The following is a 17,753-nucleotide window of genomic DNA, read 5'->3' on the forward strand; positions in this document are numbered from 1 at the left end:
TTTTAGCGCGGCTCAGCCGAGCCAAGGCATATGCGTTCGGCTCGACTGAGCCGCTCGGCCACGTTCGGGAGCTGTACGGGCTATAGTGAAAAGCACGTACAGCACCCATTGGGTTCTACTGAACCCAAGGGGTCCTGGGGCCGAAGCTGGCCGAAGGATCGGCCGAAGCTAGGGCCAGATCCTTCGGCAGCTTTGTGAATAGACCCCTACGTGTTTCATGGGGCCTTACGTAAAAATATTTTAGCATCTTTGTTGTGCAGAAGAAACAATATTCATTCTAGCTAACATGGTATAATGGAGGTTACAAACTAATACTTGTTTGATCTCTAATGAATCTCTAAGAATGATACTTTTCATTTTGGCAAGTATTTATACAAGGTCCATATATGTGCGGGTTATAAATCCTATATTTCAATGACACACTTGTTTACTGAATTGTTAATGACTGTTTTACACAGTGATGGACCAGATTCCCTGTCTAGAGAGTTAGGCTTGGAAGGAGTAAAACCGACATCTCAAGATCAGATGAGAATGAAATGGGAGAGTCTGCACCAAGAGCTCAGCACCAAAGAGAAGCTTATCCACAGTGCTTTACAGCAGGAGCAAGAACAGCCGGTAATTGTGTCGCACAGAGCAGTGTATTGGCCATGATAAATGCAGTATAAACCTTTCTGCTGTCTGATTTGAATTATTATTTGTATGTGTCTCTTTAACTAGATCTTCAGCAAAACAAACAGAATTATATCTGGGGTGCCTTTTTACAAAGGAGACAAGCAAGTACAAGACAAATCATCTGTGGTAAATATTTTGGATGGACTAAACCAAGCGCTGGAAGATGTATCATCTCAGGTACTTACTGATTATTACTTCCACATAATGGAAGGGTATCTAACATGTAGTCTAGGACCTGACTTCCTTGAACAAATATTACCCACCCTTTCCAACACATTGCTTTGACTTATGTTAACATACTGTAGTGAAAAGGGTTGGCAAAGTACAGGCACTCCAGCTGTGGCAAAACTGCATATCCCCTCCTGCCGCTGCCTTTGGGAGTCATGCCTGTGACTGTCAAAATATTTCAATGCCACATGTTATGTTATTTGTAGTTCCACGACTGGTGGAGTACCAAGGTTGCCTATGTCTGGGGTTGAACCCCACTGGATGGCCTTTTAGGGCCCATTCACACCAGCAGTTTTGAGGCTGTTCTGGCCTCTTTTTCCAGCACAGGCCCAATGCATTGACAAGGCAATGTGCCTTGTTTTAAATTGGCAAAGCTCACAACACTGTGTTGCGGTGGCTGTGCTATGAAAAAAACACACAAAATGTTTTACTTTTTTCAATGTTATGCTGCGGTACAGCCACATCCTACCACGTTGTGTTGTCATTGGTGACATTTCAATAAAGTTCTAACAAAAAAGTAAACACTGTGATATGCCAAGATCAGTGCATCAGCGCTGTGCCTGTCAACACACAGTTGTCAGTTGTGCATTTAGAGCAGCATGGTGATGTGAATGGGCCCTTAGTGTTTACATCCAAACAAGATCACCTTTATTCAGTCTTCTAGGATAATTTATTTTCGTCTTTTATCTTTCAGTTTTTTTAGACCCCATAAATGAAATCCATACTTCAGTCAATTGTTTTGGATAGAGTTCAGAAGTGTTAAACATTTGTTCATGTTCTTATTTTAGCAAAAAAAATGAAATAGTGCTATTTACATTTGTATCAGGTGAATAGAAAGACTGAGGGCTGTTACTCATTTCTTACCGTTAGATAGGTTCCTATTTCTGTGTGTTACCCCCACTGGGGTTATCACTGGGAAAGGAAAACACAAACAGCAGTAAAAACATTGTCACGGGTTCTATTTCTTCCCCCTGTACTAAAACATATGCTTTTGTTTTCATCTGTTTTTCATCACTTCCTGTCCTGCCAGAAAGTAACAAGCAAAGTTTAAAAGGGGACATGAATGCAAAAAAAAACCCAAAAACCTGACAGAGGATATATAAGCCTTCCCCGCTCCATCCAAAACAAATATAAAAGCTTAAGCTGGAGTGTGGCTTTGAAATATTTTTTCTCTGTATGTTCCCATTATATCTAAGGAAAAAAGTTTCCCCATTACACTTTAGGAAAAAATCAGTTAGCATTAGTTTTATTGCCATCAATTATTTTAATTATTTTTTAACTCCCCACTGCCTATTAGTATCGTTTACTACATTTACACTAAAAAAGTTATTCAAATGTTATATATTTGTAGTTTAATAATTTACTTGGTACTGTAAAGAAATACATTTAAAACATGTTATTATCTCATACATCTTAATTTCAGTTACCACATGTGGGGTTGATTTAATAATGGCAAATAGGCAGTTCACTGTGCAAGGGAATTTGCGCTTTGCAGGGGAAGTTTCCTCTAGCTTGTTGAATGTAGTGATATTTCACTTTGCAAAGAATACCCAATCATGTGCTAGGAAAATAAAACAAATGTATGTTTGCTTGCACATGATTGGATGATGGAAGTCAACAGAACTTCACCTCATTCACTAAGCCGAGGGAAACTTCCCCTGCAAGGTGCAAATTCCCTTGCCAAGCAAAAAACCTTTTTGCCTTTAGTAAATCAACCCCATAGTGTGTAAAAATATTTAAACAGTATGTCACATATATTAGCCTTCATTTTAATTATTTTTTGTTTAAGCTTGTCCCTTAATAAGCTTGTTCCCGTAATAGTCCTACTAAGGTTTATACATATATCATGTATCAAGCTATACTTTTCAAAGATTATCTATAATAGCTCCTATTATTCTATGACCATATGCTACACAATGTATTTTCTTAGACTTTGGTTGGAGAAAAAAAGATCCTTCCATTAGAGAAAAAACTTTATGATGCCGTCTCAGCTACTTCTACCTGGTTGGATGATGTGGAGGAACGCCTTTTTGTACAAACTGCTCTTCAGCCAGAAGAGGCAGAAGCCTGTCTTTACCACCAAGAGGTAGGTTTTATTCACTGTTTTGACATGAAATCAGCCTTAATAGAAGCCTTAGGATAGGTATGCATCCCTATTGGCACCACCCTACTAAACAAACACTGGATTGAAAAAGAAGCCAACTGGAAAATTGGCAGCCAAACAGTGACTGTATGCAATCAGATGAAGTCACTGTTTGGATAAACAGCTGCAAATGGTGGCTATGTGGATACAACAACCGGCAAAGGGGGATTACCCCATTCACCCTGTGGTAATCCAGTAATCTTTCTATCTTTAGTAGGGGTCTAACAAAAAGGAACAGGGGTTTAACTTTGTAGTCACTCTGCTGCTGCTATCGTCTACATCCTTCATCCTTCTCAAATGCGGTATTATTTCCAGCTTTAAACTAAGGATGATCAGGTGGTCATCACAGATTTCTGTACAACTGTAGCCTCTTACCATACCACTTACCATCTTTTGTCAATGTTTACATATTTTACTTTGATGAGGGATTATTAGATCTCTAAGGAGATAGCTTTGGGTTTTAGGTTTTGGGTAATGTACAAAGTCAGCATTGTGTCTTTGGTCTTGCTCTGGGGCATCAAGGGCCAAGGTACATTACTGAGCTTTTGTTATTGTTAAAGCTAAACTCCAGGCAAACAGCTAAATACACAGATGGAATACATTTATGGTAGCTGTTTTACCTTCCAAAGGATTTTGATTTTTGTCCATCAAGTCCTAAGATTTATACAGCTTTGCCCCACAGCATGACCCTGTCTGCTTTTTCTGTAGTACAGGGAAGTGATAGTTACAGGATATCTCCCGGTCACTCTGCTCCTCAGCTATCAGAATGCTCCTTGTTAGCACATAAGCACTGTAGCACAATTGACTGGCATCTTGTGCTGCTTCTTCCTGCTGTTTTTGTGAGTTCTGCTGTACCAGGTAAAATCAGGGTGCGTTCACTGCTTGTATAAAAAAAAAAAATACATTTAATGTATTAATGAATACAAAACAGCATTAATTAAAGTTGCCTAGAGCCCCACTTTAAATCTATTTAATACGCTTCCTTGTGTAACAACGTACACTTTCAGCAGGAATATATATCTTATGATTTATTTTATTATAACAGATTGTATTTCCACAGCTCTAGACTCTAGAGCATGGCATAGACTCTACAGCAAAGTGAATAAAATTAGTGAATAACATTTTTGTAAATCCTGTGAACAACTTAAGTGGCATGAACTCTAATACTCTACAGTGTAGAGTATTAAAGTTCATGCCATTAAGTTGTTCACAGGATTTACAAAAATTCCTTCCTTCTAATGTTAAAACACTTCTCTGATTTTCTTTCTGTAATTGTTTTTGTGTTTACTTATGTAGTAGCAATAGCTATCATTTTGTAAATCACTTTACCCTTTTCAAAACAGACTTTGGCAAAAGACATTAAAGAAATGAGTGAAGAGATGGACAAGAACAAAAATCTCTTTTTACAAGCCTTTACAAGCACAGGAGACCACCAGGAGATCGTAGAGGACACGTTGTATTGTCTTCTGGGAAGACTAAACTCTTTAGAATCTGTTGTAAACCACAGATGTAATCAAATGAAAGAGAGGTTACAGGATCTTCTGACCTTCCAGGTATGAAGATCATATAAGATCTTTGCATGAAGTACACAATCTTGACATTAGCTGGATACTGTGGGGTTGATTGAAAAAAAGCAAATTGTCTGTTCACTTTGCAAGGGAAATTACACTTTGCAAGGAAAGTTTCTTTTAGCTTAGTGAATCTGATGAAAATTCACTTTGCAAAGAATACCCAATCACTTGCAAGGAGAAAAAAAAAGTATTTTTGCTTGCACATAATTCGAGGGTGGAAGTCAACAGAGCTTCATCACATTCACTAAGCTAAGGAAAGATTCCCTTGCAAAGTGAACAGCTTATTCACCTTTAGTAAATCAATACCGCTAAATCATACAGAAATCGTTGTGGTTTTGAAGATACACCACTTATAAGTACACTATAAAGGGCCATTTAACATAAATGACAGTACATACTCAAACATTTTAGAGCTGAAAAATAATAACAGCCTTCACCTTTTAAGCTTATCGTAACCAAAAATGGCACCTAGCCTAGCAATCCATGCATGTATTTTTACATAAATGCGGGCGCCATGACCTTAATGTTTTACAAACATGTAAAGTAAATATTGTTAGCAGCTTAACATAAAAAAAACATTTAACTTTCAATTAAGAAGACACTAGCCAAGATTGGCCCTTGTCATCAGCCTTATTCACAATAGCTACTGAGCTGTTAAAATATTCCTAAAATATGGTCAATATACTGAAGGGTATCTAAGTTGGATCTTACAACATATGTATTGAGTTGGATCTTACAACATATGTAACAAGTTGGATCTTACAACATATGTATTGAGAGCGCTACTACTGTTTGTCCACACCACTGGGCTCTACCTGGCTGCATCTTCCCAGGGGCTCCACCTGACTACCTCCATTGTTTCCAAGGACTTCTTAAATGTGAGTTTTTTACAATTGCGTACAAACAGTAGTAGTGCTCTCCATACATATATTGTCTCTTTTCTGCTACCACAGGGTCCCTCTCCCTGTTTTTTAAAGAGCTTGCACACTGTATTCTTTGTTCATTTCACCCCCTCCAACTAATTTGTACCCCTTGGTAGTGAGCTTGTCCCTTTGTCCTTGCTTTTTGTAAGTTGGATCTTACGTTAAGTTAAATCTGTGTGTTGAATACTTAAAGGTAAACTTATATGCCATTGTGCCCTAATGCTTCACCTCCACACTCGCCTTCTTGTGTGCATTGAAAAAAGTCCTCTGCATTGTGGCAATCTTCCACTCAGTTCAAGTGCCAAGCATCATATTCCTTGTTTCAACTGACTATAACTGGTTGCCTGGAGACCCTTAGGTCTGCTGATGTTTCTTTAGGTCAGAATCTGTATACATCATTGCCTTCCACATATACTCACCACTGACCTCTGATCATACCATCTAAATCATCCAAATTCTTCACCTATTAATTTGCAGCATGTATTATCTTTATATATGTGAAATTTGTTTAAATGTTTGTGCTTCTTTCTTTCTGCAAACCATGGCTATCATGTATCTTCTCATCATTTTTCAACCAAAAATATTGAAAGTGCTGCATTGGAGTTTGTATGTAATATTTAATTTGTGTAAATATTTTGTGCTCTCAGAATGATTTGAAGATGCTGTTTACCTCTTTGGCTGATAACAAATACATCATACTACACAAACTGGCAGAAGCAGTGGAGCGACCAGCGAAAGAACAGATGCAGGTAAATAATGTATATGGTCATCCTGCATTATTGATAACAAACCATGAAAATAGCTTAACTCAATCATTATGACAATGCCAGGGCATATAATATGAAGATATTTACCTTGTACCAGGCCAAAATGTTGTCACACATGTCATTAGACAGAGGGTAATGGCACAGAGTCCCAAGGGTAATGTCATAATATTGCCTTTATTAACGAGATATACTCCATGAAATATGCCGCATATTCTTACAGTTTAAATTTAAAAAAAATACATTTATATATTTTCATGCACTCCTACTAGTCATTTTTATACTATTTGCTCTATAATACACACAACATGGCTATTGGTCTTTAGAGAGTCTTACAGCATAAACAGAGTGGCCTTTTTATATACTGTAGCTATTAAATTGGACTAGTCATCAAAATAAGATCCCTGCCGACTTTCATAAACTAATCCCTATAAGCAGACTCAAATTGAAAACAATAAATAAGTACAATACAGTATATAGTATAATAGGTCGTAGAAACGTATATATGATTTTATTAGTTGGATGACTTATCTACTTACATGGCTGCCAGGTGAAGAAAGTAACCATCCTGCAAGCTTATGGAGATATTTATCTGTTTAAACCCCTCAGCAGGTGTCCTCAGCAGTAGGCCACACTCACTAGAAAAGAGAGAAAAGGGCCCAAAGATTAAACACATGCACACACAGATCTTGGGTGGACCAGCAAAGCTAAAAGAAACTCAGAGACACCCACAGAGAATCAAACTAAACAGGGAATTATAAAGGATTTGTTTACCTACCATAAAGAGGAATAACCGCAAGTGGATTGGACAACAGCATCATTGAATGTTCAAGAAAGTATAAAACTGAGGAAAGTTTCACTTCACCACTCCACAGAATATGATCACCTCACCACAGAATATGGTCACATGAATGGCCATCATGTGGTCCCAGAGCAATGGTTTGTAAGAGATCTTGCATCAGGGCTTCCCAAAAAAATTCTGTGGCTGACTTTTCTAGTTTTTTACCTACAATTTTAAGTTGTTTTTGGTAGACTGACTCTTTCAACAAGTATGGCACTTTTAATTGACCCAGTTTTATTATTTAGGCTTTAAAAATAGATAACTAGCAAACCATGCCTGCAAGTTAAACCTACTTCCTCAACCCGACCCCTAGATACACAAAGCTAGCATTCCTCTAGTTATCTACTCTTCTTTGCCTATGCTATTTTTGCATGACTATATTTTTTTATAGTACCCATCAGGACTATGGCATACTTCAAAGACAGCGCTGGTAATAAGGGAAAGAGAGCATAATACTTGTTCCACCACTGGGGCTTTGCAAGTAACTGTGATTTGCACTAGTTTAGTTTTGGTCCAAGTACTATAAAAAAAAGGTCAGCCAAAGCTAAATGTTGTTTATGTTTGCTTTGCCTTACTTCTCATTTATACTTTTCTTTCACCTCCATTACCTGTTTCCATCTATCTTGAATTCCTTTTTCTTCTGCATTTCATATTTTCAGGGATTCTCTCCTTTTGTTGAATCTACAGGAACTCTGTACCAGATGGGTCGCATCCCAAGATACCGCTAACTTTACTTAGTGGAATGTTGTTAAACATTTTGTTGCCCTATGTGTTTGTCTATCATCATATTCATAAGTGCTCACCCACTGAACAGCTCCTTCTCTGCTTTGCCATTCTATCTTCCTTACTCATTTAATAACTTCAAATAATTCTAGTTTTACATTAAATTAACTAAGATCTAACGCTCACTACAAGATGTACCAAGTTAAAAAAGCATAGTGTATGTGATATGTCTCATAGCAAAAGACTCCTGACATTTTATAAAGCTGTGGATTTCATTACAGAAATTCTGCAAATAAAGTTTTGTTCATGTATTTTTTTAAATAAATGCTTAAGAATAAAATGTACATGTCTTTTTTCCAAATATGCATTAGTTGTTTTGTGTGATGGAATTAAACAAATCCAAACATTCCTGATTATATATCATCTCAGTTTATTAGTGCGCCATTAGCTAAAGATTACTGGCTGACACCAGGGTTGAGAACAGAGTACAGAAGGCAGAGGGAAAAAACAAACACAAAATACAGGTGAAACTCGAATAATTAGAATATCGTGCAAAGTTCATTTATTTCACTAATGCAACTTAAAAGGTGAAACTAATATATGAGATAGACTCATTACATGCAAAGCAAGATAGTTCAAGTCGTGATTGGTCATAATTGTGATGATTATGGCTTACAGCTCATGAAAACCCCAAGAACCCCAAATCCACAACCTCAAAAAAGTAGATTATTACATGCAATCAATAAAACAAGGATTGTACATAGAACAATATCGGACCTCTGAAAAGTACAAGCATGCATATGTACTCAGTACTTGGTTTGGGCCCCTTTTGCAGCACTTACTGCAATTACTTTTGCACGATATTCTAATTATTCGAGTTTCACCTGTATATTGTAGTCTCAGAGCACATTAACTGGCAATTTATTGCATACCTGCATGGTGCAGCAGGTGTCATATTGGTTTAGTTTTATACAAGTTTTAAAATGTTACAAGCGGGTATTGACCTTAAATACTTTAAACTAAGTTATAGCAAGCATTCATCAGCAATCTAAATTTACCAAGCTAGCCTGAAGAATCAAAAAATAATTGTAATTCTACTTAAATATGCTATCTGGGCAAAATCAGCATGCACTATATATCATGATTTATAATGTACTTGTAATGAGATCAAATAGAATGGAGCTAATATATCCTTTTAGAAGATATTTAGAACTTACCAAAAGTGATTTAACTTTTTTTATCCTTTGCCAGTGTGCCTTATAAGAAACCCTGCACACCTAGTTTGGGCAAAGTTTAAAGCTGAACCCTCTCCTGTTATAGCCAATCCCCCTACTTAAGATAAGGGCACCCTCATTTTTCCTCTCTCTGTAGTTGGGTTTCTGTCAGGGATTTTATAGTAGAGTCCTCTGATTAAAAGAGAACTATGGGGTAAGTGTTTTTCTTTAGGGTCACGGGAGCACATATACTAACCGCAGCTGGGGGCGGATCCTGGCAATACTGTCGAGATCCACCGAGCTGCATGAGTGATAGCTGGCTCTGCCTATCTAGAAGCAGAGCCAACTGTGCCCGCCCCATCCCCCGTCCGTTCCTCCACTCTGTGCTGGAGGATCGGAGAGGGGAGGGGGGAATCCCTGACAGCCACCGCTCACTGCAGGTATACGATCAGGAAGTGAGCGGATCGGCTCTGTTTCTGCTCACTTCCCGATTGATAGAGCCCACCTGTGACAGCCCCTTTGTCACAGGTCAGCTCTAACTATGAGGATGAGTGGAAATCACTCACCTCATTGTTCTCCTTTAACACTTTTCCTCCTCACCCAGACTGGCTCAAATAAAAACACAAGATGGTGTTACCTGTACCATTTCCCTCTTGTTGTTTATTAGTGTATAAAAGCATACCAATTATGGTAAAGAGGACATCCAATCCATAAATGGCTTCAGCTGAAAAAAGGAGTATCGGTTTCCATTTAGTTCCTTTCTGTATCGAATAGGTCTTGAGCCATAGGGATGAAAAATCAACATTAGAGACTTAAGATAGCTTAATTTAATTAATTAAGACATCTCTTAATTTCGATGTGAACATTTTGTCAACTCTTCCTTTCAAAAGTTATAAAAATTATATCCTATTTTCCAGTTTCTTCACGACCGTTTTCAAGTGAAATATTTCTTGCACTTTGGATCTCATGTCAAAAACATATTTCTAAAAATTTTATTTTGACAATAGCAACCAATTAGGACTTGGTTGCCATTTTTCTGAGAAGTTTTGAAAATAAAAAGGAGGAATCTAATAGTTTGTTCTGGGCACTACAGTTTTTCTTACAGATGCTTTTATACATGTGACACAGACAAACAATAATGCCTAAAGCAGGAGGGTATGTTTAAGATATTTAGGGAAATAATTATGTGTGATGAGGTCCTGTAGCAAAACCATTAAGCCACCTCCCCCAGCTTCTCCATCCACTAAGGGTCATTTTACACAAGACAACGATCATGATTACTAACACACCACTAAGCAATTTTAATGGTGTCACTCCCTTGCTAGCAAGGTAGATTTGGCAGCTTTGTGAACCAGTGAAGGAGTGAGGCAAGTTAAAGCCACTGATTCTGCTGCTGGTAATGTGTTGCTCCAAAACTATATATACAGTTATTTCAATTTAGTTATCCAATTTATTTGCCAAATGCTATTGCTAACGTCATAAATAACTATGTAGCTAGAACATTCTAGGCCCCCTTTCTTTTTGGGCCACATAGAAGTTGCTTAGTCTGATGTGTACTACCCTAGCACTATTCATCCCTATGGAAGATTTGTTTTGCATAGGTTTGTTATATGTTATATATATATATATATGTTACCTAATTACTGCTTTGCTGTATTTCGCAACACTGGCACACTATATTTATGGCTTTTATAAAGTTTATGACAGGTGGGTTTAATTGTAGACTGTAAAATAGTAGCGACTGTCAACATGCATCAAGACACATTTTAACATTCATGTAACTTAAAATGTTCAGGTGTGTTTAGAATCTTAGGTTGCCCACCTTGCCAATGTTTTACCAGTTTAGATGGTAAAACTAAAGTGTAACTACATACCATATACCAGTATGTCAGAAGTCAAATCTTGTCACTGGACCTTTGGCCATGGTAAGTTTTTGCACTAGAATAGAAGAATATGTGCAATATATGTCGTTGAACTATTTAAATAGATACCAGTGTCACCTGCAGCCAGTTGCTGTGGACAGTTACTTCTATCATATTTCAGGCTAGTGTAAACATTATATAAAATACAATTTTATATAATGATCCTTAAGCAGGACAAAACTCTCTCTATGAAAGCAAACAGCATGTCTGCATGAGGCCATGTGTCATAATCAGCAGACTCACCTGCAAAATCTTCCTTAAAATGGGGTCCCACTTACAGGATCTACTTACCTGTAAGCAGCTTCATTTGGCTTTATAAGTAACAAATATATTTGTTCTTATGCACAAGTATATGTTATTATTAGACAATGCTTACATTTTAAACACAACCTATAGCTTTATAAGGAGAGTTGAACATTATATAGGACACTAATAAACAGCTGAGTATAATAAAAATTAACTTGAGTATGTGGAAGTAGATATTATACTCTTAATCCACAAACATATACTTCAGTCAGTTTATTTTCAGTTTCTAAAACATTCTTAAACATTCACAAATAGGTTGCACTCACCTTAACAGCATATGCTAATAGAAAAAAAAAAGAAGCTTGTGTACACAGCAGTTGGTCTGGTCATGGAATTATAGAATTACCGAACCCTATAAGCAATGTCAGCCCAGCTCTAAACAAAGCCTGATGCAGACAGGGCTTAGACTCACGGAGTACAGTCGTACATAAGCCATTAAAGCTGATCTACAGGATAAGCAAATATTGTCTAAATACAAGAGCCATGTGTATTTTTCCTCGAATCCTGGTCTGCTTTTTGTATTTCTTCCAGATCTGTGCAGTCATTCAGTGTGAAGCTTTGTCTCTGTGTAGGAGCTTCCTGTAGAAACCAGCCATTGCTGCTCTCTCTCCTTGTGCAGGGTGACTGGTCTTGTAACCGCCCACTCTTGTAGTTTCCTGCAGGCAGCCTAGCAGTAGATTTATATTCTTTATGGCTATTGAGAAATCTATTTAAATGGACATTCTTGTGTCTGGAAGTTTGCTTCCATTTAAGCAATGGTACAGGTAATAATTTAGGTTGTTTTTTGCCTAGAAACAATTGAAGCAGTTCTACAAAGAGGGCATACACTGATATCAATGATATTATGACTGCACCTACAATTTAGACCACTCTGTTGGCTACTTAACATTGGCCTATACATAGGGAAGTAGACCTACACCTATTACACCACTAAATAGGTGTAAAATGACTGAATCTGATATGAATGGCTGTGTAAAAAACATGCCTAGATAGGGATTGTAAGTTGTGTATAACTTCTAAAAGTGAGCCAGTGTCCATTTTGGGTTCAATAGCAAAAAAAATGCAGCACTATTTTAATGTATTGCCATTGCCACCAATAGACTCCTATAACATGTGTAGATGTAACAAAGAAATGGAAAATGCGTACGGAAGCATCTTACAGATGTAGACAAGCACTATTTAGAACAATGGCTAGCCTGAATACAATCATTGCTGTGTGTAAAAATGCATACATTGAAATTCATCTGTGAATGGCCCCATATCATATAATAAAGTTGTAAACATAATTTAGGTTGTTTTTTGCCTAATACAACACTCCAGACTTACTCATCAGTTCTAATACCTCCAATTGTATGAACAGGAGGGAGAACTATTCCATCTCTTAGCCTCATAATTGCAATTTCATGGTATCTTAAATATAGTATAACACTCCATATGTGCCCACAGGAGCACTAGAGCACAGTTGTCTCCATCATTGCTTTATGTCAGCATAGCTAGGGTTGGAGCTGATTGGATAATGTGTTATTCATTGACAATCCCTTTATAACTGTATGAGAGTATTCACAGCCTCAGGTAGATTTCTGTAGTGGTTTTAAACAATACAGTATGTAGTAATAATACTTCAATAATAATAGATTTCAATTGAGCTGACCAAAATAAATGCACTCACATATAAGATGCTAAGCATGGATGTAGCTAATAATCCCAAAACTTCTAACTGTGTCTCATTAGGCATAGGTATTATTAGTATTTGTACAAAGGAGTAAAGGTTAAAACATCTTTCTGGTTTTTATTAGTGTTGGTGTAACATTTGGGAACATTTACCTCCATTTCCTAGTAATGTGTAACCAGGGCAGGGAGTGTGGTACCCAAAACTACCCAAAGAGGCACAGACAGCCATGAAAACTGGGCAGAGGTTCTGACTCTTACCCACTTTGTTGAAAATAAGGAAAAAGCGTATTGGCTGGAGTTTGGTCATCAATCACTGTACAGAAGTTAGCAAAGGTTAATAACACCACTTTAAATGGATTCAATTGTATTTTGGGCTATTATGGTGGTTGCTCTGCCTCTGAATGTGTAGTAGTTTTGCAGTAACTATGTAGAAACAAAGATTTTGTCTTCCCCTACAAGTGAGGGTTATGTTACATTTTATCGTCTTTTAAGGAGATACTATGGTGGTATTAATGTATTATTAACCTTTCTTCCCCACATCCAATTACTATCCAAATCCTGCCGTCTTCATGTTTTTAACATCTGCAAAATTTGCCCTTTCCTCACCAATGAAACCGCTCAATGACTCATTTACTCACTTGTTATCTCTCGTCTTGACTAATGCAACTCCCTCCTCATTGGCCTTCTACTACACAGGCTATCCCCCCTTCAGTCTATCATGAATGTAGCTGCTAGACTCATTCACCTAACCAACCGCTCAGTGTCTGCAACCCCCCTCTGCCAATCCCCACACTGGCTTCCAATAGCCCAAAAGATACAATTCAAAATATTAACAACGACTAACTAAGCCATCCACAACTCTGTCCCCGGGTATATCTCTAACCTGGTCTCAAAGTATCACCCTAACCGTCCCCTCCGCTCTTCCAAAGACCTCCTGCTTTAAAGCTCCCTCATCACCTCCTCCCATGCTCGCCTCCGGGACTTCTCTAGAGTCTCTCCTATCGCCTGGAACTCTTTACCCCAAACTGTCTGACTATCTCCCACTCTGACTGCCTTTAGGCGATCCCTTAAGACTCATCTCTTCAGGGAAGCCTATCCCACCACAAACTAACCACTCAACCATCACATTCTCAAACAATTCATCCCTACACAGCTACCTCCTCATGTATCACTTGCCCCTCCCTTTTATGTTCTAATCCCTCCTTACCATCATGTCTTGAATTGTATTGTGATTGTAATGTCTTATATTGTAAAGCTCTGCGCAAACTGTTGGCGCTATATAAATTCTGTATAATAATAACAATAATAATAATGTTTTAAGGTTGTGGCTTTTACCTACCCTCTTATTTAGGATCATAGCTCTTAAAGAGATGATTTTGCAGCTACCATGCAGAATGTTTTACTTGTTTATATCAACACATTGCACATTCTGGTGACAGAACTGTCTCTGTACCTTCAAAACTCCTGTTTCATAATTTTTCTTATAAGTTAAACTATTTTTTTCTGTGTTTAGGCGATTTTACAAGCAGAAGATAGTTTAAAAGAACTGGATACAGAAATTACTGAGCTGAAAAAGCGTGGAGATAGACTACAGGTGGACCAGCAATCTGTGCAAGAACTATCAAAGCTTCAGGTAAGGCGGAAACAATCAAATATTTCAAATTGAAGGTAGAAATATAGTAGGAAGCGCATACGGGGGAGTAGTGGATATTTTATTTGTTTCACACTTTTTTAAATGTGGATTACTCATTCAGACCCTTTTACCTTATCATCATGTGCGCTCTGCTGGCCATGTGCACGTAATGACACTTAAAGCAGAACTCCTAACAAACTGCTAAATACACAGGTGAAATACATATATGACAGATGTTTTACCTGTCAAAGGATTTGTGTTTCTGTCCATACAAACCTGAGACTTACACAGCTCTGCCAGACAACACAGTACTGCATGGCAGGTGAGGGGACCTGATCTTTCTTTGCTGCTGTTGCACTTTCACTTACAGGTCTCTTATTCACCCCCTCACTGTAACTGGGCAGAGAAAGAAGAAGCAGCACACTGATGAGCCCATCTCTTTCACTCTGTTCTCCTCTGCTATAAGCGCGCTATTTGCAGTGCTGATTTTCCCTGCCCCTCTCTGAGCTTTGCTATACTGCTGATGCTAACAGGGTTATTCACAAAAGGGTGAAGGTTTAGGAGGAGTCAGGAAACGTAAAGAATCTAGGCCAAAATAGCTGATTTGGAAAATTCTAGTTCAGCTCACTCTCCAGTTCAGCTATGTTGTCCTAGATTGCTCACTTTTCTTTTTGCCTTCTCCAAACTCTTCACCCTTTTGTGAATAACCCTGCAAGTCAAATTCAGGTGTTACAATGCTTCAATTTAAACAAAAGAACAGACAAAAAGACGAAAGAATAATAGAGGGAGCTGCTAGTAGGTAGAAAATGCAAGCGCCTGCTGCAGCTGCCATTACCCTCTGCAATGCATTATTGCCAGGCATCTCTGAACAGTCAAATCTCCAATACTTTTGAGTAGTGTTGGAGCTTACCAGTCCCTATGTTGCAGGTAGTCTGCACTTTATACCTGCCGGCAGCTCTCTCTCTTTTTTTCTTGACAGTCTGTTTAAAGCATGCAATCCCTTTAACATGCAATCCCTTTAGTGACGTATTAGTAAAAAGAATGCAACGTTTTCAGAGGTGTTTTATTATGGTTGCTTGTTTTCTTTTAATATTTGCACTATTCTTATGCATATGCGTATAGTACCTCATTTAAAATAACAATAATAGCAAAAAGTGTCCCAGCACACTCACCAGCCAGCATGCAAAAAAACTTGTCTCACCGTTAAGGTCATTTAAAACACACAAATTGCCAAGCTATCAACATGACTTGTTTTTTTTTTAATCTTTATTGTAATATGTGATTTATATAGTGCCAACATTTTGTGTAGTGCTTTACAAAATTAAGAGAGACAGTACAGGTACAATACAATTCAATACAGGAGGGTTAGGAGGGCCTACCTTTTGAGAGTTTACAATCTAAAGGGGGGGGCAAATAATACAAATGGTATTAATTTCATAGATCATATTTTCTCTCTCCTGTGCAGGACACTTATGATGAGTTGATTATGATCATCAGCTCAAGAAGGGGTGGACTAAATCAGAACCTTGCTCTCAAGAGTCAGTGTGAACGAGCTCTGCAAGACCTGGCTGACTTGATTGAAACAGGAGAGGAGAAGATGTCTGGAGGACAGAAATGCATTGTCTCCTCAAGAGAAGAGGTCCACAATATGCTTCAGAAGCACAAGGTAAGTGTATGTAGATTGCCAAGCATAGCTATAATTAGGGATGCACAGATACCAAGTACCATAATTGGTACAAGTGCAGGTTTTGATACTTTTCAAGCTCCAAGACTAGATTAGAGAAAAACTAAAAATTTAGGAGGCAGCTGTCATTTATATATAGATATCTATATATCTATCTATCTATCTATCTATCTATCTATCTATCTATCTATCTATCTATCTATCTATCTATCTATCTATCTATATAGATATCTATATATTAGTGATGCACCTATACCATTTTTATAGACCAAGTACAAGTACCGATACTTGTCCAAGTACTCACAGATACCATTACTGATACGTTTTTCTTTAGTGTCACGTGACAGTTTTTCTAAAACACTACAGGCTAATGATTTCAGGACAGTTGTGGACCAAAGTGGACCAAGTATCAGCAACGATACAAATACTGTTATCTGAACATCCCTAGTTATAATGCTTTTAGTGCTTCTGCTGGGAATTTGAGGATGAATTGCTCCACAGTGCCTACAGCTACAGATGAGGGCTTGTCTAAATGCGTATTCACTGCTTGGTCACATATTGTCAAATGTATGAGTTTGGTTCAAATTTCTGTAAATGGAAAAAACACTGTTTATATTTATTATGAATGCATTAAATATTTTCCAGGAATATTTCCAAGGCTTGGAGTCACACATGATCCTTACAGAAACGCTTTACCGAAAAATCAGCAGCTATGCATCTCATTGGGAGACCCAGCAACACTCAGACTTGATGACAAGGGCTTCTGCTGTACTGAAACATGCTCACAAGAGAGGAGTAGAGCTGGAATACATACTGGAGGTAAGGCTAAACCCTCCTTTGATTAATCATTCCTATGTGTTTAGTACTGAATACTTGCTCATTTGATCTTATTGATGTTATTTCACTAACCTCACAAAACAGTAAAATATACATGTACACTTCGGAAAACGACATGGATATTGGACATAAAAAATATTTTCAATACAAATTAGTCTTCTTTTATCTTTATCTAGGTTTATAAGTGTCCAGCACATAAGAAGTTTACTTTTTGTACCGTTCTATGGAGTTGCATGGGTGTATTAAGTAGAAAAGTACTATTTTTAAAGCAAATCTATGCTCAAATAGTTTTTTATGTTTTTGGTAGAGTGGACCACTAGGCCTTAAAACTTTGCAGGAGCCTGGTAAAGACCCCTGATGTGATTGTAATCCATGCTGCCTGGTGTCTGAGTTGAACTTCTGGTGTCATTTGGTGAAGTGAGTGCTCCATGTTTTGGTGTGGGTAGTCCACTAGTTGCAATATGTGGAAATGGAACACTCACTGTTAGAGGATTCTCTCTAAAATTATGTGGAGAGCTCACTTCATCCAGTGACAGCAGTGCAATGGTGGGGGATTAGGGAGGTATCCCTACCAGGGCCCAGAAAAGCTGTAACCACCTAGTGGGTTATTAGAACTTGCGT

At 37.8% G+C, this 17,753-nt stretch overlaps 1 protein-coding gene across 1 annotated transcript in view; it reads left to right on the top strand.

Moving 5' to 3' along the window:
- The window catches only part of SYNE1 (spectrin repeat containing nuclear envelope protein 1), a 334,610-nt gene that overhangs the window by 221,600 nt on the left and 95,257 nt on the right, over window positions 1-17,753 (top strand). The window contains exons 99-106 of the mRNA XM_018560335.1: window positions 459-615; window positions 718-849; window positions 2,831-2,986; window positions 4,387-4,596; window positions 6,185-6,286; window positions 14,492-14,611; window positions 16,077-16,277; window positions 16,941-17,114. Of these exons, the coding sequence (XP_018415837.1) occupies window positions 459-615; window positions 718-849; window positions 2,831-2,986; window positions 4,387-4,596; window positions 6,185-6,286; window positions 14,492-14,611; window positions 16,077-16,277; window positions 16,941-17,114 (1,252 nt within the window). The remainder of the gene's footprint in view (window positions 1-458; window positions 616-717; window positions 850-2,830; window positions 2,987-4,386; window positions 4,597-6,184; window positions 6,287-14,491; window positions 14,612-16,076; window positions 16,278-16,940; window positions 17,115-17,753) is intronic.

Source organism: Nanorana parkeri, unplaced genomic scaffold (genome assembly GCF_000935625.1).
Source record: "Nanorana parkeri isolate BGI_ZX_2015 unplaced genomic scaffold, ASM93562v1 scaffold450, whole genome shotgun sequence".
NCBI classification, from domain to species: domain Eukaryota; kingdom Metazoa; phylum Chordata; class Amphibia; order Anura; family Dicroglossidae; genus Nanorana; species Nanorana parkeri.